This window comes from Emys orbicularis, chromosome 2, assembly GCF_028017835.1.
Source record: "Emys orbicularis isolate rEmyOrb1 chromosome 2, rEmyOrb1.hap1, whole genome shotgun sequence".
Taxonomy (NCBI): Eukaryota; Metazoa; Chordata; order Testudines; family Emydidae; genus Emys; species Emys orbicularis.
The window spans coordinates 117261540-117289337 of record NC_088684.1 but is presented as its reverse complement, the minus strand read 5'-3'; the positions used below and the strand labels follow the sequence as shown (position 1 = coordinate 117289337).

The 27798-nt window shown below is 37.3% G+C and overlaps 1 protein-coding gene across 1 annotated transcript; it reads right to left on the bottom strand.

Moving 5' to 3' along the window:
- Positions 1-1862: 1862 nt before the first annotated feature.
- On the bottom strand, positions 1863-27798 carry SLC35B3 (solute carrier family 35 member B3). Its single transcript, XM_065399066.1, has 9 exons — positions 27538-27798; positions 25174-25295; positions 22727-22881; positions 20001-20108; positions 14251-14348; positions 9469-9561; positions 8949-9060; positions 3976-4045; positions 1863-2497 (listed from the first exon to the last, which is right to left on the bottom strand). The coding sequence occupies exons 1-9, from the start codon at positions 27736-27738 to the stop codon at positions 2347-2349; spliced, it is 1110 nt and encodes a 369-aa protein (XP_065255138.1). The 5' UTR covers positions 27739-27798; the 3' UTR covers positions 1863-2346.

The window sequence follows — 27798 nt, the reverse complement described above, 5'->3', positions numbered from 1 at the left end:
GGCCATCTTGCTGTGAATGCTGCCCCATATTTCCTCCCTCTACTTGAGGTATATACTGAGATGTGTTTCCAAGATGCTGTGGGCCTAACACAGGGATCTCAAACTCAAATCACCACAAGGGCCACATGAGGACTCGTACATTGGCCCGAGGGCCACATAACTGAAACCTTTTCATATAACCATACAAAAGTATAGTCGAAAATGAAAAAAATGAAGAGTAATAGTATGCTATTAAAAGTCAATGTATTAACTTTTTAAAAACTGTAATGCGAAGAGGGGTTTTAATAAAATATAAACACCTGTAACTATTCCTTATGTGGTCAATAACACTGATGATGATCTACACTAACAGTCTATCAACATAGCTGTAATGGCAGGAACTTTTTAAAGTAACTATTCATACAAAATATGTTGCCACTTTTAACATTCTTCCCAACTACTCACCGCAAAGAATCATACATGCTGAACTTCATACCTCAGACTGCTCGTCTAGTCCATGGGGCCCCGCCTCTTCCCACCCCTATTCCAACTCCTTCCCCAAATCCCCACCCCTGCCTCTTCTCCGCCTCCTCCCCTGAGTGCACCACGTCCCCGCTCCTCCCCCCTCCCTCCTGGAAAGTCCTAAGTGCCACCAAACAGCTGGTTGGTGGCGGGAAGCGCTGGGAGGTAGGTGGAGGAGCAGGGACGTGGCGTGCTCGGGGGGGGGGGGGGAGAAGGGAGGGGGAGTTTGGCTGCCGGTGGAGTCGGTGCCTATGGCAGACCGCAGGAAATAACTCCAGGCCGTGTGTTTGAGACCCCTGGTCTAACACATCACCTGTTTGGAGATCAGGAAGGAATTTTTCCTATTGGGCCGAACTGGAGGGGTACAGAGGGTTTTTTTTGCCTCTCATAGCTTTGTGGAGGCACAGTCAGCATAAAGGAATAAGAATAGGAATTTTTAGCTTATTGCAACGTATGACAGGTAAGAACCTTTTGCTGTAAGGAGAAAGAGAGACCTGAAGTTTTTGCTGGGGGGAGGGGGTGCGTGGGAGGGAGGAAGAGGGGTGAGAGGATTCAGAAGTGAGCTGAATTATTGGTTTTTTGGTGGGATCCTTTTAACTCCACACTGGACCCAATTAAATACCTGCTATGAGAGAGAGGATGGGCAGATAGCAATGGGGAGGGGTGTTGTTAGTTAAGTTTGTAGCTTGCCCCTTGAATCCATCAGGGCTGCCCGGGGGGGGGGGGGAGGGGGCAAGTAGGGCAATTTGCCCCAGGCCCCGGGCCGCACAGGGGCCCCCATGAGAATATAGTATTCTATAGTATTGCAACTTTTTTTTATGGAAGGGGCCCCCGAAATTGCTTTGCCCTGGGCCCCCTGAATCCTCTGGGCAGCCCTGGAATCCAACCCTGTGTCTCTCATTTACCCACACCTCCTGATCAGTAAGACCCTGTGTGTGCACTCTGTCCACTGGAAGAAAAATCTCACTGTCATCCACTCATGTTTGGAGTTAAAGCTTTAATTTGAGGACAGTGAAGAGAAATAATGTTTAATATATTAACCTGTGTGCTGTTAGAGAACTTTCACTCACTGTTTTACACCAGTACAGTAAGCAGCAGACAACTCCTCTGACGGTGAGATAGTATTGCAAGCAGATACAGATCTTGGTACTTCCCCCCCACATTAGGTTTAACAGCAATGTCTAGGTGCACTTTTTAATAATTTTTAAAAGCTGGATGGGGGGGGGGGAGAAATGGGGGGAAAAAATCATGATTCTTTCAATCTCAAATTTAAACCATTAATCAGATTCTGATTTCAACAGAAATGCCAATTATATTAACAAATGTACAATGTTGAGAATCTCATCAAGAACTTAAACTGAATTTTTATTTAAAATGAAAAATCATGACATACCGTATTCTACCTCTTCCAACTTTAAAATTTCAATTTGGTCAATCAGTAGCTGATTAGCTTCCATTAAGTGTTAATACAGTATTACTTTTAAATAATCCCAACAATAAAAACAAAACCACTCATCTCAAATCAGCCATATCTGATATGATAAAAATGCCCAAATTAATATTCTACTGTCCCCCATTTGGAGCATAGTTTTTCAGCAGTCTGCCAGGAGTTGCTTTCCTTCATTGGCTTGATAATGCCTTCTGACAATGGTATATAACACCTATGACGAATTCAAGTGCTCTGAAGAGAAGGCTCACATAAAACTGTTCATGTCAAATCATCTGCAAGCAGACAATAAGCCTTCAGCTCCTTTGGTTTTAATAATGTTCCCTGTGGAAAGTGAACCAGTTGAAGACTGTTCCAATAAAATAAGTCAGATTCAAGACATGGCATAAAACCATTGTCTACACAGTTTGTGACAACGTCCGTGTCTTTCTTTCTTCCACAGTTTTGTTCCAAAGACCTCGTAGCGAAGGCAGCTTGATTTTATCCATATTCTTACTGTAAACATTCAGAAATATACCCAGGACAACTAATAAACCTGACCACACGTACCTGAAGGGGGAAAAAGAGGAAAATAATCAGAGTATTAACAGTTTATTTGTAATGTGCCAATGATGTGCCTCATATTCTGCAAGACAAAAATAAAGTCTCTGCCTCAAGAAGCTGACAATCTAAAAGATGGTCTCCAGTGAGAGAGAAGCAAGTGGTGGGACCCAGCCAAGGTATTAGCTTAGATCTTTAATTTGTATTATCCTCTCTCCTTCCTCTTAGGTAAGTAGGCTGGAGAAGGACATTTATTTGACATAGCCTGTCCACATATACTAAGCTATAATTAATTGTAATGGTTCTTAGCTATATGAATAAAATACCCTCAATCTGCAGTACATTCCCATGTTTATAGGAGCTATATTTTATGACTACTGCTCCTACATAGGGCTCTTTTCTCCATCATTACCTTGGCTTGCCTGATTTCAGCACCTTTTTTTTTGTTCCACTCATCAAAATTGTTTGTTTACCGTTAGGCTTTGTGTTTATATGTTTATACACACCTCTACCCCGATATAACGCGACCCGATACAACACGAATTTGGATATAACGCAGTAAAGCAGCGCTCTGGGGGGGCGGGGCTGCGCACTCCGGCGGATCAAAGCAAGTTCCATATAATGCGGTTTCACCTATAATGCGGTAAGATTTTTTGTCTCCCGAGGACAGCGTTATATAGGGGTAGAGGTGTGTGTGTGTGTATGTGTATGTATGTATGTGTGTGTATATATATATAAATAAAAGACTTCACCTTTTTCAGAGGGACTAAATTACATGTAAATATTTTGGGCATTCTTTGCTTACATTCCTCCAATACAACTTGTTACAAAGTACAATGGCAATAAAGTTAAATGCTATTTTGTTTCAATCCAGAAATAATTAGACTTGATGTAAATCATTTAGCCTTATTTATCAATGTAAACCCTTTGGAAAGTGTTCTAAAACCCTTAATAAAAAGCTATGTCAATATTGCCAACAAACTTACAAGTTAATGGTCAAGATAATAGAAGGTTAGTTATAAAAAAGTATATTGAGTAAGATTTCAAAGTTGAGCCCTATACAAGGAGAAAACTACATCATTTTATTGGAAAGAGTACAGTTCTTTAGCCAAAGTTTTCTCTACAGAGTAAGCCCCCAAGCAGCTAATTAACAAGTAAATGCTAGATGTTACATAAGATTTTCTTAGACTACCAAATTTCCCCCCCCCCCCCAAACAAACAACAACCCATCACCTTCCGCCCACCCCCAATAGGTACAATGGATTTGTCCTCTAATGTTTTTGGGAAAAAATGAAATTATTCTCTCTGGCATAACAATCAACAAACCAGTCAATATTTACAACAACTTTCAAACATTTGTAGTAGAAATGAGAAGAAAATCTTACTCAAACATTTTGATGGTTAACTGGTAATATTATTCAATTTCAGTAATCAAGAACCTGATTTTATGAAATATACAAGCCATAAAAGGACAAGTAGATACTTACTGGAATGTGAATGGCTTTGCAAAGAACAAAAAAGAAAGCACAATGGTCATTGCTTTTCTTCCTGTTGTTACTGCAGAAGAAAAACAATGGTTAACTCTAATTTAGATCTACTTATAATCCAACTAAAGCTGTTGTTAGGAAATATTAATAAACTAGGTAATTAAGGGCCTATCTATAGCAGGGATATTTGTATTGGTGAGCTTCACCGGTGCAAACTGGTAGATGACTTGACCAGTGTCAAATAGGGTTTGCACTGGGGGTGTGGCTTCTCCTGGTTTGAAACTGGTGCACCACATCCACAGTGAGGTTTGAATCGATGTAGCAAAACCAGTAAAGATATTCCTAGTACAGACACTCCCAAAATAACCAGATTTATTTATCCCAATGCTCACTTTACTCTCACCAGATCACAGGTATCATCGGAATGTGATAAACCATCTTTGAAACCGTTGCCAGTAGAAATTGTGAACTAGATTATGTACATTTTAAAAACAAAATGAAGAGTTTAAAAATGTTAATAAGATTTAGATATACCGTAATACTTACTATTACAATCTTACTTTATTTTGGTCAGAATCTACCGGCATAGATCCTTGCTTTTGGTTTTATTTTGAAGGAGATATGTATTTGCATCTTAACTTTTTTGAAGGTATTTAAAGTCTTATTTACATAACAGCAGGCCTCAGTACAGAGAAATAACTCTGGTCAGGACACTGAACGGGACAATGGATTTCAGAAGGCCACATGTACTATTTCACTAATCTCTGCCTACCTGCGATCTTGTCACTAAAGAAAATCTGAATTATAGTTTATGAGGACATAATCCAATTAACAGATTTAGGTAAAGCTATAATCTCCTGGATTATGCCAAAATTAACCACAACTTCCATAAATTGCATTGAAATATCATATGAATTATCTAGTCTACATGGTCATGTTCTGACTGCATAACTGTTTATATAGTAGTCAAATATGAAACTACTCAACAACAACACTCATAGATGGTCAGGTGAATCTTAAATTTTTCCACAAGTGTTCTCTTAAAACTAGGATTAACATGGGCAGAAGTATTCTCTTGTACCTTTGCTTTATCTTCACCTGATCTCAACTTTTTTAGTAGTTATCTTTACATTTTAAGAAGTTTATGCATATCAAATAAAATCATTTTCAATTAAGTGAAAAATGAAGGGAATAAAAAAGAAAATTGAGTTTTAATTAGAAAAGAGTTTAGATGAATAATTTAAAAATGGTTAAATTACATGAGTTTTTCTAAGTACTATTATTTCTGTTCTTTCACCAAATCAGTTATTAATTAAAATATTTATGTAACCATTTCCTTCTAAATTAAGTGCTTTCTCTTTTTTCCAATTAAGTCTGATAATTTCTCATTCTGCTAATAGAAATACAATTTTCATTAAATTCTTTTCCCCCTCTTGCTCAATATGGGGGTAGTCAGGGGGCAGTAACGAATGTGATGCTCTTCCAAGGCATGGTAAACATTTCCCCATTGCTACAGGCAAAGTAGAAAGGGCTAGAGTGCTAAGACTGTCAAGGTCAAGGCACAGGAATTCCTGGGAAGGTTTTACTATTCCACAGCATTTTTAACACAGTAAAATACACTTTTTAAAAACTGTTTTAAGGCATGAAACAACTCTTCTCATCTGTGCTCATTTGAAATCAATGCATATAGTGAACTTGGTTAAAAAAGCAAAACTCAAACTATGACAGTGGCAAACTTGATTAAAATGCTTTATAATAAATTAGACCATTAATATTTTAGGTCAAAACTGTCCATATTCTCCCTTCCACTATGGTAAATGAAGAAGAACATTACCTTACAGAAACCAGCTTTTGGGGCAGAGGGAAGGGAAGTAAGAAGTTCCCTGGCATCCTCCTGCTCCGCCCCACCCCAACCCCCAATCCCTTGTGATTGATGTTTGTATTTATAAAAAGGGGTAACCTAAGGAAGAAATGAGCCTGACGTAACTGTCTTTGACACACAGCTATTACATCTATATAAAATAGAGGAGGATCAGGGACACAATTTAGTCTTGTGAAATATATCCAAATGAAATTTTACCCTCTCGAAGTCTAACAATTCCCTTGTTTTAAACAGCTCTGGGTATGACTGTGTCATAGTCGACTATGACAAGGAGCATTAATTTAAAAAGGATTTTGGAAATAGGGATATAGAAAGAAAAAACCCTGAATTTCTCCTGACTTCTTGTTTGTGTTGGAGACAACTTGATAAAGTCATTTCGAGACACCCTTCCCATTCAAAACCAGAGATAACCTTGATATGCAAGCAGCTTCTATGATTGCTGACTTGCAAGGTCACGATCATACAGATTAATAATGTTCACTTAGAGATGTAATTTTGCTGTAGCTAGTTTTACTACATTAAAGTAACACTATGTGCTAAAATATTATGACCAGCTCCATGAGTGAACACAGATGTAAACCACAGTAAATTAGGATAGATAATCCCTAAATCATGGTTTGTCATACTTGCCATTCTGGTAATACATTTGATTTTAGAAACAATTTAAAGCTTAAACAAATTATTGATAAGTAAAATATACTACTCCTGACAGTGGAACCATCCTCCATTAAGTATGTTAGGCAGACAAAACATTAATAGACTAAATCAGTGGTTTTCAATCTTTTTTTCATTTGCAGACCCCTAAAAAAATTTCAAATGGAGGTGAGGACCCCTTTGGAAATCTTAAACATACTCTGTGGACCACAGGTTGAAAATCACTGGACTAAATTAATATTTCCCTGTTGGAAAAAGTACTGGTGTCCAGTGTTTCATATAGGATCTGTTTAGCACTGATCATTTTTCGTTACTTTAAACTGCAGTTCCTCTACTCCGAGCAAGGGGAGGAAAAAAATTCATTGCTAGCACATTCCATATGTCGGTTCCAAGACTGAGTTAAGACTGAACTATTTTTAGTGTGCACATCACCCTGTTCCCCTGCAAAGTTCATGCATAAGCAGGTAAGGTTCCTTGCTGCTGTGGCACTAAGGGCTTAGTAACTTCAACATTTATGTAGATGGCAAATCTTCTGAGCTGGCTCAAGATTTTCATGCTCACCACACAACTATCCCAGATGGTTGACTACTCAGCATATGTAGCTGGGCATATTCTTGATATATTACTTGGGATGAAATCAGTGGTTGGGAGACTGGAATTTCTATCTAGGTCATGGATGTCTCATTGCCACAGATCCCCTTGATACTTGTAAATCTGGGTACTGACCTGCGTATGGATACAGACTGCATGGGTGGTGCTAGTATATCTTCTCCTGCCAATGAGTGGAAGTCAAGTGTCCATGCCATCTATAGACAATACTGTCAATACTACTGATTAATACTGTTGATGCTACAGATCATAAGATGTTGTGCCTTTGTACCCGACAGGACAAGGGGGCCTTAGGGTGGCTTTTTTCCTTTCTTGTGGAGCATTCCCAGAGAATGGTATTGGGTATCTTCTTTCCTTAGAACACTCCCTTCTTGAGTCCCACAGGATTCCATCTTGTCACCTCTCTTGTTCTTTGCATATATGTTGCTCTTAGAAGCATTAGTAATTACTTAAGTACTTTCAGTATATTGATGACACAGCACAGTATAACTATGTCTTCTGATGTACCTGGTACAGTCATGTGCCATACTAAGCATCTGGTAGAAAATGGAGCATATATAAGGACTATCTGGAACAAGTTGGGAGTAACACTGCAAGGTTGGGCAAAGCATCTGGAAGATTAGACAAAGTTTATTTGCATCTTTGATAGAAGGTGTTGTCTGATACCTCCCAACACAGGTTGCATTCTAAATATACAGTAAGATTTCCATCTGCTATTAAGAAATCAAATAGCAACTTCCTTGGTTTGGAAGAGAGTGAACTGGTGGCAGGGTATTCAGCTTTGGAATTCACACACTCCCTTGGTTTAAAATAGCTTTTATCTGTTGACCAGCAGGGCATGCTACAAAGCCCATCTGTTTACACAGGCTTTTGTGGTGGATGTAGTAAGATGGAACTGGTGAAGGTTGAAAGTTGAGTTGGTGTTGTGGGGAGGGAAGAGTATTGTTCTGACTTTTGCTTCTACCTGACTGCTTGTTGTTTAAACTTCTGAATGAAGGAGATGGACTGTTGGAATTATATTTATAGATGGTATTTTTAATGGCTGTCAAGGGTGCCTAGAGCACAGGACCAGCACTTATTTTGTATTTATAAAAAAAAGCTACAAATCAAAACTAATATAATAAAAGTTAGATAGGATAAGATGTCCTGTATCTCTGATCTAAGTCCTGACATGTACAATTCAACATATCTTGTTATCCTAGCCAGATGACCAAGCAAGATTTCAGGGGTTGAAAAGACAATTTGCTCTTCTTGATTTTTTTTTTTTTTTTTTTGCACCAAACCTGCAATGTACATTTACTATTGCCTTAACAGCATCTAATTATAAATGTCTGCAGGTTCAAGGCCTTAAACAGAGTGCACTACATAAGTCTATTGAGAATATATGTAGAAAGGCTTCCTGGAATTTCTCAGAGGCTGTGATTTTATGTCTGGGAAGCATGATACTGCCTTTTGCACATCTATGCCCCATTTTATTTTAACACTTTTTCCTCCCTGTTCCAAATAAGTCTTACCTTTTTGCTTATATTTTGGTGTGTATTTCTGATTCCACAGATCTGTCAAGTGTATTGTTTATGTATCTAGCAGGGTTCCTGGTATTCATATATTTGTGCATAAAGCCCTTCTAGGTGAAGGCACTGGGTTAGAAAGAACCTTGGTTTCCAAATATACTGCAACAGAGAAGTCATGCTACATGAACTCAGGTAAATCAGCTCAGAGAGTAGAAGCAAGAGAGAGCAAGAACAATTCTCACAAGCTTTGTCCTAAATGGGAAAATAGGAGTAGATTGTTTTTATATTAATATACTAAATATGTAATTTGTTCATACCTGTTACAGCTAGAAGGGCACCGAAGATTTTAATCAACGCTAGAACAAAGGATATTCCAAAATATCCAGTCAGGGAAAAAAAGAATGCATAACCATAAGTCTGAACTGGATGCTGCAACAACAACAAAAAACCTGTTAGGAAAATGCAAAACAAACCCTGAGGTGTTGCAAAATGAAATAAAACTGTAGACTTTAATCAACTGCGTGAGCAATAATAAACTGTTCAACAATGCATTCATGCAAAGGTTCTTATTTAATTTTCATTAAATAATGGAAAAATAAAATGATGAACTCGGCTACGGCACTTTTTAAAATTCAGCTACTTTATTGATCAAGGACTAAAAAAGGATTAATTTGTAAATTGGACAAGTTTACCTGTACTCCAGATCAGAAAGTTATGTTAAGAGAACAGCAAGACTTGACACACTATATTAACAATAATCTTTACAGTGAGGAGGCCTCCGTACACAGAAAACGATTTAAACATTTTAATTTTAAAACGAGATTAATCAGTGTTTACCTTTGAACAAAATGTTACTGCAGGGCTTAATCCGCTAGTGCATGTCAATCCCAATAAAATGTACACAAAACCTATTGAATAGGAATACAGAACCTGGAACAGTTAAAATAAAAATATTAGCTAGTTCTACTAAACAATTAAAGTAGGAAATTAAATGCTTTCCAATATGTGGCTGTGTTAATATACTCAATTAATTTTAAATGTAGCACATAACATCCTCAAACATCAGTATTTAAGTAACTATATGAAAAGTGAGAGTGGGTAATAGGATCATGATCTTCCATTTTATCACTACCCCACACAAAATAAAATCTTTCATATGCAGGAAGTCAGTTACTAATATCCTCAGGCCAGACCTAAAAGAGAAAGCGGATACTTCAAATTCAGGATTTTGTTGCTTAAGTAAAACTTTGAACAATTATAAATACATGCAGTTGTTAAACTATTTTTAATTTACAAAACTCCAAGTAAATACACTTATAAATTACATAAACAAAACTACATTGTTAGCAAAGCCAAGCATTCATAAATTTGGAAATGCCAGAATTAAGGTTGCCTGTGCAACCTTAATTCAGTCCGCTTGAGCATGTTCATCATGACAGTCTTTAATTTACATGACCACATATTATTTTTTCCACAGAACCCATGCCTCATTCAGTGAGAAGGACAGACAGTGATCACTAAATGGTTAGCTATTTAACATTTCTTTTTATCTTCATCATTTGGCATGTAGCCCTTTGTATTCACTGCACATCATCCGAACACTGCACTGAATACAGAATTAATTTCTTCATGGGGTTTTCTACTATAATCTCATAGTATCTCGGTTCTTTACTGACATTGAGTTATCTTCACAACACCCCTGTGAGGTGAGATGGCATTTCCCCCCGTCACCTCCCTCATTGTCCAGATCAGGAAATGAGAGACAGAGTCTAAAGACCAAAATTATCAGAAGTGTCCACTAATTTTGGGAGGTGGATTTCAGACACCAAGGTCCTGATTTTTTCAGAGTACTTAATATTTTATGCATTTATAGCACAGCTTCTACTTCTGTTACAGTTGTGAGCCCTTAAACACTCCTTCAGATCTGGCCCTACATGTCTCCTGCTGGGCATCGAGAAAACATGCAACACACAATTAGTGGCCACTTGTGAATAGTTTGGTTTAAGCAACTTGCCCAGCGTCACATAGGAACTATGTGGTGGAACTGGCGGTGGGCAGTGGGAGGGTTACCATCTCCACAATGGAAATATTTCAATAAACTCGTGTATATGTGGGAGGGCAGAGGCAACAGCAGGAACTGGAGGGGCTGTGGTGCCCAGGATAGGCACCAAGGAGCAGGTAGGAACTGTCAGCATCCATATTCTCAACCTGGAGCCTGCTCGTTCCCTGTCCTACCACGCCCCCGCCCACCAGGTGACAGATGCAGGGACAGAATCCAATTCTCCAGGGCAGCATTAATCTGTCTTGACCATGAGACAATCCTTTCTCTTCCCACAATAATCCCCTGCTTCACTCACTAAACACTTTCCAATTTCCTCAATGAATAAGGCAAAGGTCCTACAGACAACAAATTCATACATTACACAATCTCGAACAATTCCCAAAGCATCGTCCAGTGTGTGCATAGAACTAGGCAGATGTCCTGTGGAAAAAACAATATGCAATCAAAAAGATTTTATTATAATGCATATGTACAAAGGGGTCAGGTAAACTTAATTCTTGCATTTCCTAATATTTGAGTGCTTGACTTTGCAACCATAATGTTCTTTTAACATCTTTTTTGGATGCCTCTTCCTAAATTCTTTAAAAACTTAAAAGATTAGAAAAACAAATTTCATCATCATGTACAACCATATTGACCCCTTCCCCACAGTAAGACATCAGCACAATCCTCTACCACTGTAGCTAATTGAGTAACTGGTGGCAGTAGAAGGCTGTTATTTTGTATGTAGACCTGCCACTACAAGCATCTATAGACATATTTTGCCAGTGGGTTTCACAGCTATTTGTTAGACAGCAAAGCAATGTGAAGACTATGGAATAATAGGTTCTATTCCAGACTTTGTAGGGGAGTGTGCTCTAGTAATTAGACCTTTCTGCCACTGTTCCTATGACAAAGTATTAGGGAATCTTAACTATAGGCATCATTACCTTCACTGAATACAATTTGAAAAAACAAATGTAATTGAAGAAAAAAGGTTTTGCTTTATAAAATATGTACGGCAATATGCTATTGAAGGAAACCGATAAGTATACTAATTACAATGCCAAAGTCACAAAATTTTAATTATCAGTTTGAATAAAATCCAGCAATAGCAATATTTTTTTTATTAGGTTAACTCCAAAAAAAGTTTCCACTTACTCTGGCCTTGTTGTCTACTATGAAAATTTCATTAATTCCACTAAGGGAAGAAAGCCTACAAGAGTTCTCAGAACCATATTTAATGAACACTTTCAATTTGATTTACAGATTAATGGGTTGGCTATTAATGTGTATTTATTGCCAACGAACAAACTCTTTTTATGAGCTCACGGGCATTGAAGTCACTTCACACTTTCACTTTACTAGTACTAGACATTTGTTGTTTTGATTAGCTGCAGATTCTTTCACTTGGTAGACTCGTCCATATCCCTGGTGATTTTATTTCCCCCTTTCTGCTATGGTCTTCCTATGTAGCAATAAGACAGTAAGTGTACAAAATGGTAAAATTACCAAAATTATTTAATCTTTACCAATGTTTTGTATTGAGAATCATTCTTTCCTCAAATCTTGTTGGCATTTAGGAGGACAAGGATTTTAAAAAGAGCTGATTACTGCTTCAAAAAGCGATGAAGAGCTTCTGGGCTTCATATGAATTTCGAAATCCCATACTGCTCATTATTATAAAGGCATTTAATTTTCAAGCTCTGATTATTTTCTAAAGTAATTTCTAATGGGGTTAGTCACAGTGCCTCTGTTCTGTACTGAGGATAGACTACTAAACTCTGATGAGGTAAAGTTTTAATGGATGTGCTTCTATTGATATCTGTATATAATGTAAGTTTTACCAAAGTTCAGAGGAGTTCTCCAATCATTTTAAACTTTTCAGCCGCATCTGCTGGTTCTTTTATTCTAAGCTTTGTGCATCACATTTTGTATCTTTTGGGACTGAATAACATTTGTCAAGTCAATCTGAAGATTTTGTCACTGCTCTTTAGAAAATTAACTCTTTCAGATTTTTTTTTTTTAAATAAAAAGGGTGTCAGTACCTTTGTGACAGGTTTCAGAGTAGCAGTCGTGTTAGTCTGTATCCGAAAAAGAACAGGAGTACTTGTGACACCTTAGAGACTAACAAATTTATTTGAGCATGAAGTGGGCTGTAGCCCACGAAAGATTATGCTCAAATAAATTTGTTAGTCTCTAAGGTGCCACAAGTACCCCTGTTCTTTTTGCAGTACCTTTGTGGTTTCACTTTAACAGCAATCAGTCACTTTTGATGTTTAGTCTGGTTTTTTACACTGCTTATGGAAAAGGTAGTTTAACTCAAAGTTCTGGATTTTTTTAAAAAATCATTTACAATGTTAAGTCCATTAGGATTCTGTCAGTTTTTTCAGCAGCTCTGGACCAAATTGACTACAACAGGTGTTAGAAACTGCATGTGTATATATGCGATACAAACATCAAATGTTGGATTACTTTCCCATATTATCTGGTGCAATTATGCGGTAGTGTCAACTCACTGCCTAGTGGTTTTTTGGATTTGATCTCCCCTGTCTACTTGCTCTCCCCTATAAATGTAATTTGCCAATACAATTTCAGATTTCACTGTTATGCTACTAGTCCCACAGTTGTGTTTTTCTTAGCTATATCTACAGCACTATAATATGGATGGTCACTAATGGCCAGATTTTTAAAGGTACTTAGGTGCTGAATGGGATTTTTAAAAACATTTAAATCAATAGACAAAATACAAAATAATTCAAACTAAGGGAACATATTATATTTTTATTAAACCTGGAGTACATTAATTATATGGAAAACCCTGCATTGATTTCAGTTATACAGGAAGGATGCATAAACAAAGGATATACTTCCTGTCTATACAAATATTAGACAAAAATAGGATAGAATTATTGTAACTTCAAAACTTGTTTCATTTAATAATGTACACAAATGTATACCTTTGAAGGTAAAAAGTGAGTAGAGCAGCACAAGCACTTGCTTTTTATATGCATGATAAACAGATTAAGTTTTGGTTTGCCATTACATGATCAGTATATCTTGACTTATGTAGAATATCTCTTAAAAATAGGAGAAAACTCCAACTCCATATGTATTGGTATAGTCTGACAGTGGTTCTCAACCAGGGGTAAGTGTACTCCTGGGGGTATGCAGAGGTCTTCCAGAGGGTACATCAACTCATCTAGATAGCTGCCTAGTTTTACAACAGGTTACATAAAAAGCACTAGCGAAGTCAGTACAAACTAAAATTTCATACAACTTGATTATACTGATCTATATAATACATTTCAGTGTATAAGTGCAATATTTATATTCCAATTGATATATATTATAATTATATGGTAAAAATGGGAAAGTACACAATTTTTCAGTAATAGTGTGCTGAGAAACCTTTGTATTTTTATCTCACATTTTGTAAGCAAGTAGTTTTTAAGTGAGGTGAAACTTGGGAGATAAACAAGACAAATCAGACTCCTGAAAGGAGTACAGTAGTCTGGGAAAGTTGAGAGCCACTGGTCTGCATGACAGAACACTAGATTAAAGAGTCAGGTATTTACCATTTCTGAATTGGAACCATTGTGTAACTTCATAGCTTTTTCCTGCACATTTCCTATAACTGCATCTGCACAGAGAGCAAGGGATATAAGGACCACACCTTCAAAGAAAAGAAAAAGGGAAAAACAAACAGTATTAATTAATAAGACAAATGCCATTCTATACTCACCGCGTACTGCAAGATGCTAACGCAAACAATTTTCACTTTGCTTATACTGGTTTCGACCATAAGTTTTGGAAGGCAGGAATTGTCTTATTTTACACAGACCAGCACCATGGGGCACCAAACCCTGATATAGGCATCTGGGCTCTCCTGCATTACAAATAAGTAATAATGATTAAACTTTCAGATCAAATTAATTCTGAATATTATTCATATAAAATATAGTATGTCCTGTTGGAAAGAAAAGAAAAAGCAATGTCCAGTATATTTAAAAAACACACAAAAAAGGAAAAACATGGAAATACTGACCAAACAACAAAAGCAAGAGGATTCATAGTGAAAGGCTTTCAGTTTTCTGAACTTACTTTATTTGCCTACGTGCTGTTCAGGTACAAGATGAATGTGTGCGTTTATGTGTATGCTGCACTACTTGGCCACAACAAACTCACTGCATGGCAGGTAATGTTATCAGCTTAACAATAACAAAAATTAATAATTCTTTATCCTTCGCAAGTCAACTAATTTCCAAACTTTGATTCTTTCACTATTTTACCAACCAATATCTCTGACATTCCAAGAGTTAGGATTAATGCTGGATATTGTATGAAAACATGTTTCATAAAAGTATAACATTAAATTAACTAGCAGCACACAAGATGTCAACAATTAGTAATGTCTATTTTGTATTGTTTCTTATACCATGACCATCGTAATTAAATGGTGAGGGCAAAAACAGGAAACAAGTAGGTTAATCAGCATGACATTACTTAAGATTTCATATTTCACTGGTAGACATTTTGTAGGACCAGTACAAATACTTTAAGGAAGGAATAGGAAAAGTTTATCAGAAAAATTATTGATCCTTGGGACTGTTTGAATTGGAAAACTTTTTAAGTTACTAATTTCCTTAAAAATTTAGTTATAAAGTTGCCTCCATGCTACAATTTTGGGCCTTTGCCATTTTCTAACCACCAGGAAGCAAGCAGAGGGAGATGAATCTATAATCTATTCAATCAGGTATCTAGGGGCACTGTTACAACAACGGCATTGTATATGCCAAAAAACTTCTTTGTAATTAGCAGCAGAAGCCAGAACAGGAGTAATAAGCCTGAAGAAACATCTGATGCCTGAGTGAAATGCACTGATGGAAAAACAGGCCCTATGGGACTTCATTAGTGTGTTTATAACTTATGGTGTTTTTTTTTTAAATAAAAACCACTTCTTTCTCCCTTAGCGAGAGGAGCACATAGTATCTGGTCAAGGAAGTTTTGAATCAGTCATATTTCCTACATTTTTACATCACTATCCATTATATGACTTTTAAACTATACTTATTCACATACTGTATCAGTCTGTAGCTTGAATCCATTACAATGCCAATATGGGTGTACCACTATAAAATAAGATGATAGTGCACATTAGCCAGTTTAATCTCATAATTCAAGAGTTTTATTTAAAGGCACAAAAGTCCAATCCATACTACTGGCAGAATCTGAAAAAAGTTTTCTTAAAAAAACCCAAAACACCACAAAGGGCCTGATTTTGATCTCACGTTACATCAATATAAATCAGCAGTAACGGAAATCAATGATGGTAAACAGTAAGATCTGAACCTGGTCCAAAAACTAAAGACACAGCAGGGCACACAAAATTTGAATCAAATGGACCATTTCCTTTGTACTTCACAGGTTTTTTGGGGGAAGGGAAATTTTGCACACACACAAAAATAAAAAACATTTCTTTGCTATGTTAAGATAATGCAAAGTTTCAGTCCTTACAAAGTTTCTAAACCACACACCTTGCATTTAAGAAAAAACACACTCTCTTCCAAAATGGATTATTTAAAGTTATTGAATAACTAACAAAATTATCTCCCAATTCAAATGCTTTATAATGTACTTTAAAAGTCCACACTGCAGGTGATTAGCAGAACACACTAAAGTTACTCAGCCAAACACAATTACTGTAACATTAAGCTATGGGCTAAACTGTGTCTCCCGCTGCAGATGTAGGCTTGAGGGGATGTGTGTGTAGGAAATTTTTATCCTATATTCCTTCCATGCATGGACCAACCATGATAAGGTTCCCATCACTGGAGAGTGAATAGATAGTACTGCCAGTAGAGTGGCCAGAGGAGGAAGAGTTTCTGTTGCACAGATGTATCATGATGTGCCTCTTCCATGCATCCTCCCAGCCAGTCACTCTAGAGATTAGGCCTTTAAAAGGCATTATACTTCCAAGCGCTACTCAGTCAGACAATGCCAAGAGCCATTACTGAGCCCTAAATATCAATTCTACTTTTAAAATGTATTCCTTCCTTGGTACAAGACTGCATTAGCAAAAGTCCACGTCTGTTTCCTTTGCTAACATCTTTAGTGCACGAATGGAACACCGAGTGGGGTATGTTTCATTAAGTCTATTTGCTGCTTTTGCACAGCAATGCTTATCCTGGACTCCACTGCTATTAAAGAGCCTTAAATCTGATTTACAAAATTCTGATGGCACAATACGGGCAAAATTGTTCATCCAGCTGATGCTTTAAATCCACTCAGGTTTTGTGTTTGTAACATTCATATCAGACAGCAAAGATTACTTGTTACATTTAACCTCTCAGCATAGTTTTGCTTCCTTAGGCAAAACTGTGACATGTAAATAGATTTGCCCTTGACAATTCGCACGTTTAAAGAATTTTGATTAAATCATGAATGTGTTTAAAAAAAAAAAAGCTCCAGCCAGAATCATACTAGTTTGTGTGTAAATGCTTCTAACAAATGCATTATTATAAACCACCAGGAGGAAATGTGACATTATTATTTAGTGACTAGCAACTAGGTGATGTCACAAGACAAATGAATTCTTAGGAATTTGTCATTTTGAAGTTACACTGCAGAGTAAAAAGTTAACATTGTTTTGAAAGCCTCAAGAGACTTAAGTCTATAGTTTACTTTTCTTTTTACTCTGATTGCATACATTTCAAATGTCAATATATAGTCTGTTTCATAGAGGCACCTTGATGGTGCTTTTCTTCAGTTTGCTGTCCCTTTGCAGAGGAAAAAAAAATAACATAAAATTATTCAAGGACAAGGTACATCAAATTACACAGTGAGAACATTCTTAGGTTAATTCCACTGGCTTCAGTGGAGTTACTCTTGATTTATACTGATGTAATGTCAAAAGTAAGCCCACTTTTTAGGAAATATACTAAGCTGCCTCCTACCTCCATCATTCAGCTAATAAAATAAAATATCCAGCTTCTAAACTGCAGAAACCCCAATTCACACTAGATTTTATGACCTGGACAGATACAGGGTGGGAGGAAGGTGCAGAGAGGTAACTTGCTCAACTTACACAGCAGGTAAACAGCAAAGCAGGAAAGAACTTAGACCCAGTCTTCTGAAAGAAGACTCTCTTTTGAGCTCCAGTCCTGTGCCCTGGCCCTTCAACCCTGTCTTTCTTTATCCTTTTGTATTGTGTGTGTAAAGATAGATCTTTGGTTGAAATGGGTCCTAAATGCCTTAAAAAGGAAAAAAGTAGTGCTGCTGTTTGTCGTCTTATATTGACAATACTCAAAGACTACATACGGAAGATGTATTTACATCAAATTACTGAAGGTGTTAGGACCAACATGGTCCTCAGTTCTTCAGTTTGTAGAGAGATATTTTCACACAAATTCAAAAATAAAAATCTGACATTTTAAAATCTGATTTTAAAGAATGCCACTTAAAAATAGCTTTTAACCATTAAAACCTCAGTAAGAACATATGCCTACACGTGTTTTTCCTGGGATATACTTATTTGGTGGGTGCCAAAAAGAACATACCCACATGTTGTACCCAAAATACACGTCTCTTTGTTCAACTACACATCTTGTCTCTTGTTCCACTATGTAGATGTATACAGGTAGAGCCTATAATTTAGATAGGTAGCAAGTCATTTTTTCCAGTTGTAATACCACTAAAGTGACACACATTATAAAGCCAACATAGCAAAACTAGGACAAGACTAAATAACCATCTGAGTTCAGACAACATCATAAATCATTACTTTTTGAGCACCACTCAACACTAGATGGATAACATTTCTGAAAAGGTAAGGTTTCTTCCCTAAAAAAGGAATCATTTTGTTTTAGGATCAACCAATGCTGGTATGAATGAAGGTTCCACAATGAATTTTCAAACAATTACTATGTCTCATCGTAATCTCCGGAAATAAAAACAGCTTCAAAATGGACAGCCCTAAATTTCTACATTGTACATACATGTTACTCTTACATTAACTCCAATGCCTTATTATATAGCACATAATTCATGGTTACTGCATGAAACAACTTGAAATTTCATGATGTGGGCATTAAGTATGTGTAACACCAAACAATCTTGCACTAGAATTTTTTTAATGTAATTGTTAAATTAGTAAAATATGAAGCACTGTGTTTACATAATCCTGAGAACATATGTGCAGCTCCACTGTGAGGTATGCTTTTCAGAGCTGTACTCTCTAGAAAGCATGTGCAGTTCTAAGGTAGCAGCATGGAGAGTAACAGAAACGCTGACAGACTTGCTGGACTCAAGGGATTTTAATGGTGATGGATATCAAAGTCTATAGTCCCATCCGCTTTAAGATGGAATCTGAAGAGGCCCTACCTTTCTGTTGGAGATTGATAATGCTGATTTCAAAGTTTGAAGCCCTGTAATACACCAGGTGCAAACTGAAATGATTGCTTATTCAAATACATATATTCGAGATATTGTAGATGAAGCACTGAATTAAAGTTGACTGTTTCCATTTAAAGAGCCTTTTTCAGTCACTTATAACTTTGTCAAACTTTCAACTTTCAGGGTGAAATTTTCCAGTTTGAGTGTCAGTGCAAAAATGGTTAAGCCCTTTTTGAGTAAGAACTTAATGAAAATAAGCAAATTTGTCTTTATTTTAAAAAACTGAATTTTTTGGACAGTTCTAGTACCTCAGGGGAAAGAGGCAGAAACTTGAAATTAGTCCCAAGGTTAGACCTGCTGTGCTTTTTGGTGGTCCAGTGAAAGTTCCTTTTTGATTTCGCTAATTTATACAAAAATGAATGCATAAGTGATTTTTTTCCTTTTAATTTTAGATAGGAATTTATGAAGTATCACATCAGTTAAAATATCTTCTGCTATTTCTAACTTACATGAAGAAATTTTATGTCAAGAACACTAGTTCTCACTGAGGACTAAATCTATAGCAAAGATGAGGTAAAGAAAAAAGTTTCAGTTACCAGCTGCAAGAAATAAGTCTGAAAGTTAACAAAACCCACTTTTTATTTTATTTAATGATTTCAAAACTGGTCAAATGGAATTTTATCAAACTTCTCAAGATATATTTACTTCTGTACTGAGATCCACCAGAGATATTTCAGATCCAAGGGTAATATCTGGGGAAGTTTTAAGTGCTTGAGAACTAAGGCTTAGAATGATAGTGTCTCTTCTATTATAGCTGTAGTGCTGCTGGTAAAATGATACAACAAAATCTACCACCAAAGGCTCCCACTTTTATGCAATGCTCATTCTAGGCAAAATAAGAATTATTAAACCATAAAGTAAAATGCTTCTTTACCTGTCAAGTTGAAATTTGGTGCGATTGTGCTGTCAGCTAAAGTAAACCATATTAGGCCAAGACTCATACACATTGCAGCAGACACATCTGCAATATTATAACGTTTTCCTATACAAAAATACAAACAACAACAAAAAATAAGGCTATGTAATAGTCTTAATTTTAACTCCCGTTTATTTAGGGGGGAATGGCAGACAAAGGAGAAAAACTCCCATTCAGTACGCCACCAAAACAAATGGACCCAATGTTCTCCCTTCCAAAATCTGAGTAGAAGGCCTGGCTGCAACTCTCTACGACAGCAGTTCTCAAAAACTTTTTCATAGTACATACCACATCTCCACTGAGAAATCTTGTGGGCAATAGCTGTTACCATTCACAATGGCACAGGCCACATCTCCTCCCCTAGAGTGATTACACATCTCTTTGGCAACTACAGTAACTCCCCACTTAACGTCCTCTCGCTTAACGTTATTTCAATCTTGCGTCCCTGCTCCATTACAGAACATGTTCGTTTAAAGTTGTGCAATGCTCCGCTATAATGTCGTTTGGCCGCCTGCTTTGTCCACAGCTGGCAGCCCCCCCAACAGCTCCCCTACGCCCCCTCCCAGCGCCTCCCGCCTGCTCCCCCCGCCTCCTGCCAGTGGCAATCAGCTGGTTTGCGGCGTTCAGGAGGCTGGGGGGGGGGAAAGCGAGGATGTGGTACGCAGGCTCCCCCTCCCTCCCCTGCCTCCTGAATGCCGCAGGAGGCGGGGGGAGCAGGGGGAAGGCGCTGATCTGCAGGGTCCGCTGGCAAGCAGGAGGCACTGGGGGGAGGGGGCTGCCAGCCTGTTTAATACCTGTATTAAATTGCTTGTTTAAAATTTATATAATGCCTTTTGTCTGGCAAAAAAAAAAAAAATTCCCGGAAACCTAATCCCTCCCCCAATTTACATTAATTCTTATGGGGAAATTGGATTCGCTTAACATCATTTCGCTTAAAGTCACATTTTTCAGGAACATAACTACAACGTTAAGTGAGGAGTTACTGTACAGCAATTACTTACACGGAAAAATAGATTTACAGATTATTTTAGTTATCTTTAATGTAACATCACAGAGGGAAACAAGGAGAGCCAGTACCATTTGGTCAGCCAGTTATCTGTAGAGCACCAGCAAAGGCTCAACAGACACTATTTCACTAGGACGGTGGTGAAGCACTGGAATGGGTTACCTAGGGAGGTGGAGGAATCTCCACCCTTAGAGGTTTTTAAGGCCCGGCTTGACAAAGCCTTGGCTGGGATGATTTAGTTGGTGTCGGTCCTGCTTTGAGCAGGCGGTTGGACTAGATGACCTCCTGAGGTCTCTTCCAACCCTAATATTATATGATTCTATCATTTGGGAACAGTTGCTCTAGAACTTAGCAATGCAGCCAGCTGTATTTTTGGGGGTCCTGAGAATATCATTTGAATAACAGATTCCATTCCTTCCCAGGGGGCTGTGTATACCATGTAAGCTGCCAGAAAAAAATTGTTTAACACCTACATTTTAAACTATGTTCTCAGCTTTCAAGAACCTAGCACTATATAATCCAAAGGCATTATAAAAACATTACCTACAGAGACCCGAATGCTCCAAATTTAAATGACAAGAAGATTTAATTGTGCGACAGACCTGAGCTGTTAATTGCACATACAATATTTACTTTTTATAAATTTGCATATTTGATTTTCTTCTTTAAAAACTGTTTTTTTTTATTATTATTGCTTCAGTCTCAATACTGAAAAGTGTAAATGTTCCACTGTAACTACAAGACAGAACTACAGTAATAGGAATACTACATTTTGGGCTCAGTTCTGTAGTCCTTTGCCATGTGGAGAATCTTAGGGTACATCTACACTGTGAGTGCCAGCAAGTGACAGGGCCTGAGTCGACAGATTCGGGTTCGCATAACAGCACTAAAAATAGCTGTGCAGAAACCCTCCCCCCTTCTCCCAAGCCATCAGAGCCTGAGCCACAACATCTACACAGCTGTTTTAGTACCACAGTGTGGGCCTGAATCTGTTGACTCAGGCTTGCTGGCGCTTGCTATACAGATGTACTCTTACTAACTTTGAGTAGCAACAAATCTACAGATACAAGTGAGAATTTTTCATGATATATATTACGAGGATTATCAAAATATTGAAATATGTTATGTATTTTATTTACATGCTCAGAGTTATGAGCTTCAGTCAGATTCATCATCCAGAACCTCTTTTGGTATATCATAGCATGAAATACAATTTTAGAGGCTAATCCTGTATTCTCTGAGCAACCCAAACCAGAGCTGGTTGGGAATTTCATTTTTTGTTTTTTTTTGTCAAAATTGTTGATTTGTTGAAACCAAAACTTTCTGCAGGAAAAGGTCTCTTTTGACAAATTTTCCATTTCAAAACATTTTTGAAATTTGTCAAAATATCCTATTTAGACATTTTCAACATGAGAAGTTCTGGTTTTTGGGTTCAAAATTACATTGTTTAGAAACTTAAGTTAATTTATAGTAAACTATTTTGTTTAAAAAGGTCAATATTGAAATAAACCATTTTGATCCAAGCCATGTTTTATGGGCATTCCCCCCCCAGACAGGAAAACTGTTTCCTGCCCAGCTCTACCGAAAACTTCCATTAAAGTCAATGGAATACAGGATTTGGCCCTTATGTGGTTATCTTCTAATAAGAAAAACATTTAATAGTAAGAACAGTGCATACCTTGTATAAAGACTCCTCCTATCATAACAGGAATCAGTTTACAGCACTTAAAGATGACTTGAGTAGGATAATTCAGATATCCTAAGGAGGTATTTGATAAACCCATAGTCCCTACAGTTAGAAAGGCTATTATCATGTAGGTTTTGCCTGGGATTCTGCAAAATATAAATGTATGAATCTTGGTATTATGAGCATATTGTATTTTTAATAGGTGAGACTTTCATACTGGGAGAAGCTAGAAGAAAGGATACACTAATAACAGAACTGGTTGAAAAATGGGTCAAACTCACTAAAAATTTCATCTCTTCACTGAAATTAACAATTACTATAAAAACTGTTGAAGTTCTCCATATTTTCAACTGGGTCTAATGAATAATGCTTTAGTCTTCTATAGTGCCTTCTATTTAAGGATTACAAAGCATATCACAACTGTTAAAGGACTTAACACAGCCCGTCAGGAATTATCCCTATTTCACAGAAAAGAAATAGTCACAAAGGGGTTAAGTGACTTATAAAAGAACACACCGGAAGCTGGGAACAATATTATGTCTCCTGAATCTGTTTGTTCTTTAACTACCTTTCTCTCATAACTGTGTAACAATTCTAGCAACCACCTCCATTTTTAGTTGCTTGTAACTTTTTGAAATCTCTCTGTTTGACTATGAATTTCTTTGTGAAGTTTAAACAAAAAGTTTTCCCATTTCTGTGTGTGCAGAAAATGGGGAAAAAATACATAACCCGTTTCTAAAGTAATGCTGGTGCGTTTTTATAACTTTGGAGAAATGGATGAAGACAGAAAGTTGAGATTTGGCTTTGAAATACCCTAACTGAGAAATATTGAGAACTTTGAGTATTGTGGTGAATACTGCTTTTGATGTGGCGCGTTATCACCTGCTGACAATTACACTTTGCACATGTACATTTTAAACCATTATAGCACTAAGTTTGAAGTGAGCACCTAAAGGCCATTGTGCACATACACATGCAGCTAACTTAGCTGCATACAAAAAATTCAGTAAAGGGGATCAGTGAATAAGGAGTAGTCTTGCTGGAACCCGTGCCTTATTCACAATACATTCTGTACCACAGTTATATGGACATTCCACCAGTTTTTACAGGTGGTTACTTTTTTTGTCAAAGATATTATTCTCTCTTTAAAAATAAGCTTAACAAATTAACAGTTCTGTGTAACCTGATAAATCTGACTTCATTTTAGAAATACCTCTAATTTAGAATGTCAGCATTTAAAATATAATGCATGTTTAACTGAAAAGTGTACTGTGAACAAAAATTTTATAGGATCTCAGCTGAGGATCACTATTGGTAGGAAGAACTGGGGAGGAAAATAACTCATGTTTAATTTTAAAAGTCAAAAAGCGGACTGTTCTGAGGTGTGTGTGTGTGTGTGTGTGTGTGTGTGTGTGTGTGTGTGTGTGTGTGTGTGTGTGTGTGTGTGTGCGCGCGCGCGCCAAATTTGGAGACTCAGTTCAATCAGAAAATTGTGAAACAGATTTCAGTCCTGCTGTAAGTGCAAATTTCAACATAACTAACTATGGAGTCACTATCAATGCTTCCATAAATCATATTTCATAAATTATTGGAAATAATTTGTGTAATGTGCATCTGAAAAAAATGAAATGAAACTGAAAAGTACAATGAAAAAAATTAAAGGTAAAGTAAATGAAAGGAACTTTGAGGTTGGTTGGAGATGCAGCTGTTTAGGCCAGACCCTAAGGTCCTGATCCCATAGAGACTTACGCATCTGCTTAGCTTTAAGCATTGTGTGTTCTCCCACTGACTTCAATAGGACTACTTATAGTTCTTAAAATTAAGCATGTGCATGTCCATACTTTTTTGCAGCATCAAGACCTAAACCTGAAACACTAGCCTTTTGCTTACATAGTACAGTACATACAATATAATACTAATGTACTTGTTCTGCAACCTCTGAAATAAATGTATAAGCACAATAACAAAGTATATTAACCTGTACACTCAAATATGTAGCATCATATCCTGATATTCATTAACATGGGAGTGTCAATTTAAAAGGTTCCTAACAAAGCATCAAGAATTAATAATACTTAAAACTTTTCAACTTGTGTGTGTGTGTGTATTTTTTTTTTTTTAAAGTCAACTACTGGTGCTAGTGTTCCATTTCACTATTACAACAGAAGTCAGGCATAATAAATAGGAATGAAGGACACGAGTATATGGTTGAAAACAAACAGTGATGTATATCTTCAATTGCAAATCCACTCATCAAATCATACAACATTTTATCTTATCACTATCCATACAAATCTACTCAATTATCCGTGAAATAACAGCAAATATTCATACACAAATTATGGAAGTCAGATTTATCAAACTGATTGCCTCATCAAAACTTTTTAACTTAGCGTAACTTAAATGTGTTAAAGGAAACATCACTTAAAAATACATACCGTCTCCTTTTATCCTGAATAAGCTGCAGTTCTATTAGTCCAAAAATGGAATAAAACCCAAATTGCACTAAAGTAAGGTACCAACCAAAGGGCTTAAAACCCTCCACTGAAAATATCAGTTCCTATAAAAACAAAAAACAGACACATACCAACTGTAAAATAAAACTTAATTAGGAGACCTATTTTCTCAATGTGAATATGCAATTATCATGCTTTTAAGTTACAAAGCAATAAGTAGAGAGGACATGCAGTATACATAACTTCCAACTATTGGAGAGGCAGCATTTAAAGACTGAAAAAAGAGGGCCACATTTATTGCTGGTGTAATTCCACTGAATTAAAGTGATTCATCAGTGATTGGCATTTGGCCCATAAACATTCATCTCAAATTAGAGAGGGCTTCATGGCTGCTTTTAACTTGGTTTTCAATTCATTTTACTCAGCATTTGACTGTTTCTAGACAGCACTCTCAAATGACTCATAAAAGATTAAGTACAAATTGTTAACATTAACTTAGTAAATTTCTCTTTTAAATGGTAATTCTAATTTCTTAGGAATCTACAGACATTTAAAAGAAGAGAGTAATATGTTATGGAAAAACATACACACTGTCTAAAGAATTATGCAGATGTATCCATTTTAGCCAGAGCTGGCAGCAAGACTGATAGTTAAGACTGATACCTTCCATTATAAGACCCTGTTTTCAATTACTAATAACTTTGCCAAATTTAACTATTTGGGCTGCAACTTTCCATGTCAGGTGTTGCCTCAGACTGTTTTTAAGTTTCCGCAAAAGTTTTCCTATCATCTCTGAGAACAAGGTTGGGAAAAATGTTTTGCCAATGTTTAAAAAAACCCAAAACTATTATTTTGGTGAGAAGCTCTAGCACCTCCACACTTTGGAGCAGGAATTAAAAATATGCAGTCAGCGTTTAAGGCCAGGAGGGACCACCAGCTCATCAGTCTGACCTAGAGTATATCACAGGCCACCTACACCATCCCCAGCACCCGCATACTAAATCCAACAACTGAAATGAGACCAAAGTATTACAGCCTATAGAACACTAGACTATTATGTGCCACAGGCAGAAAACAGGAGGGACAAGGGAGCACAAATACCTGAGCCCCCCATAATGGCAGGGAAATGAAGATAGATATAGGAGAGAATCCTGGCAAGTAACCCAAACCCTCACACTGCAGGGGACGGCAAGAGACCCCTAAGGTCACTGCCAATCTGACCTGGGGAAAAATTCCTTCCCAACCCCACATATGGCAACCAGTTAGACCAGGGGTCCCCAACGTGGTGCCCGCGGGCGCCATGGCGCCTGCCGGGGCATCTAAGTGCGCCCGCGTACTGGCCGGTGGACGAGCATCCGCCGAGATGCCACCTCTGGATGACGCTGCTTGTTGGCGGCATTTCGGCGACGACGCCCATTGACGTTGCTGCTTATCGGCGGCATTTCGGGGGATGCTCGTCCGCCGCCATGGTCCTCCGTGGCTCGTCGTCTGGCGCCCGCCAAACGAAAAAGGTTGGGGACCACTGATTTAGACCCTGAGCATATGAACAAGAACCAGCCAGGCAAGCACCTAAGAGAGAATGGTTGGTGTCACCTCAGAGCCCAGTTTCAGCTTGCCCAATGTCCTATCTCCAGCTGTGGCCATTCCTGATGCTTCAGAGGAAGGAGATTTAAAAAACAAACAAAAAACCCTCCTCCCTGGAGTCAGGTTGGCAGATGGAGGACAGGAGCAGAAAGGTATGTAACCACTAGAGAACATTCATCTACAGAAGCTGGAACAAAACCCAGGATACAGGAGTCATAAAATTCCTCTGCTGTCTAGAAAACAGCTGTGAAGCCCACTGGCACAGCATGCATCTCATCCCCCTCTAGTGAATGTGCAGAAAGGATAAGTCTACTAATAGTTAGCTGAAGTGGCAGAAGTCCATACTGTAGACCTAAAGGTTTCAACCCTGATGATGTCATTATGGTCCCATACAATGTAACTTTTGTTTTTTCAATTTGTTTTTGTAAAAACTTAAAAAAAAAAAAAAGAAAATCACATAAAAATGTTAACATTAAAGATGCAAAGTCATGCACTCAAAAGATAAGGAAAGAAAAGAATTAAGGTAGTACAAGCATCCTTAATTAGGTCCTCTTCTGTAGCTGCATTATGATATAGTTTTTAATTATATGGTCATGTACTATTTTTTCCCTAACTTCAGTGTTTGACTTTGTGATCTTAATGTAGTTTTTTTTAAATGTATAGATTAGGACAGATTTTTAGACCAATCAAGCTACACATTGTCCAATATTGTTCAACAAAATAAACAGAGGTACTAGCATAAAATGCAAATACAGAATTTACCTGTAAATATCCATAGATTAGATAAAACATAAAAACTCCAGAAACACAAATAAAAAACTGAGTGGGTTTGTTAAATTTGCTGAGATTCACGCCGAGAACAATTATGTCATCTAATGATTTGATATGAGGTGACATGGCTTGCGATTTGGAAGGTACGCTGATCGAAACATATTTCCTTGAGGAGTTGAATTTCAGATCCATGTTTCCTAGTTCGCTGCATTCGGTGTCAATGGAATCTTCTCCTTTTTCTTCCTCTCTCTT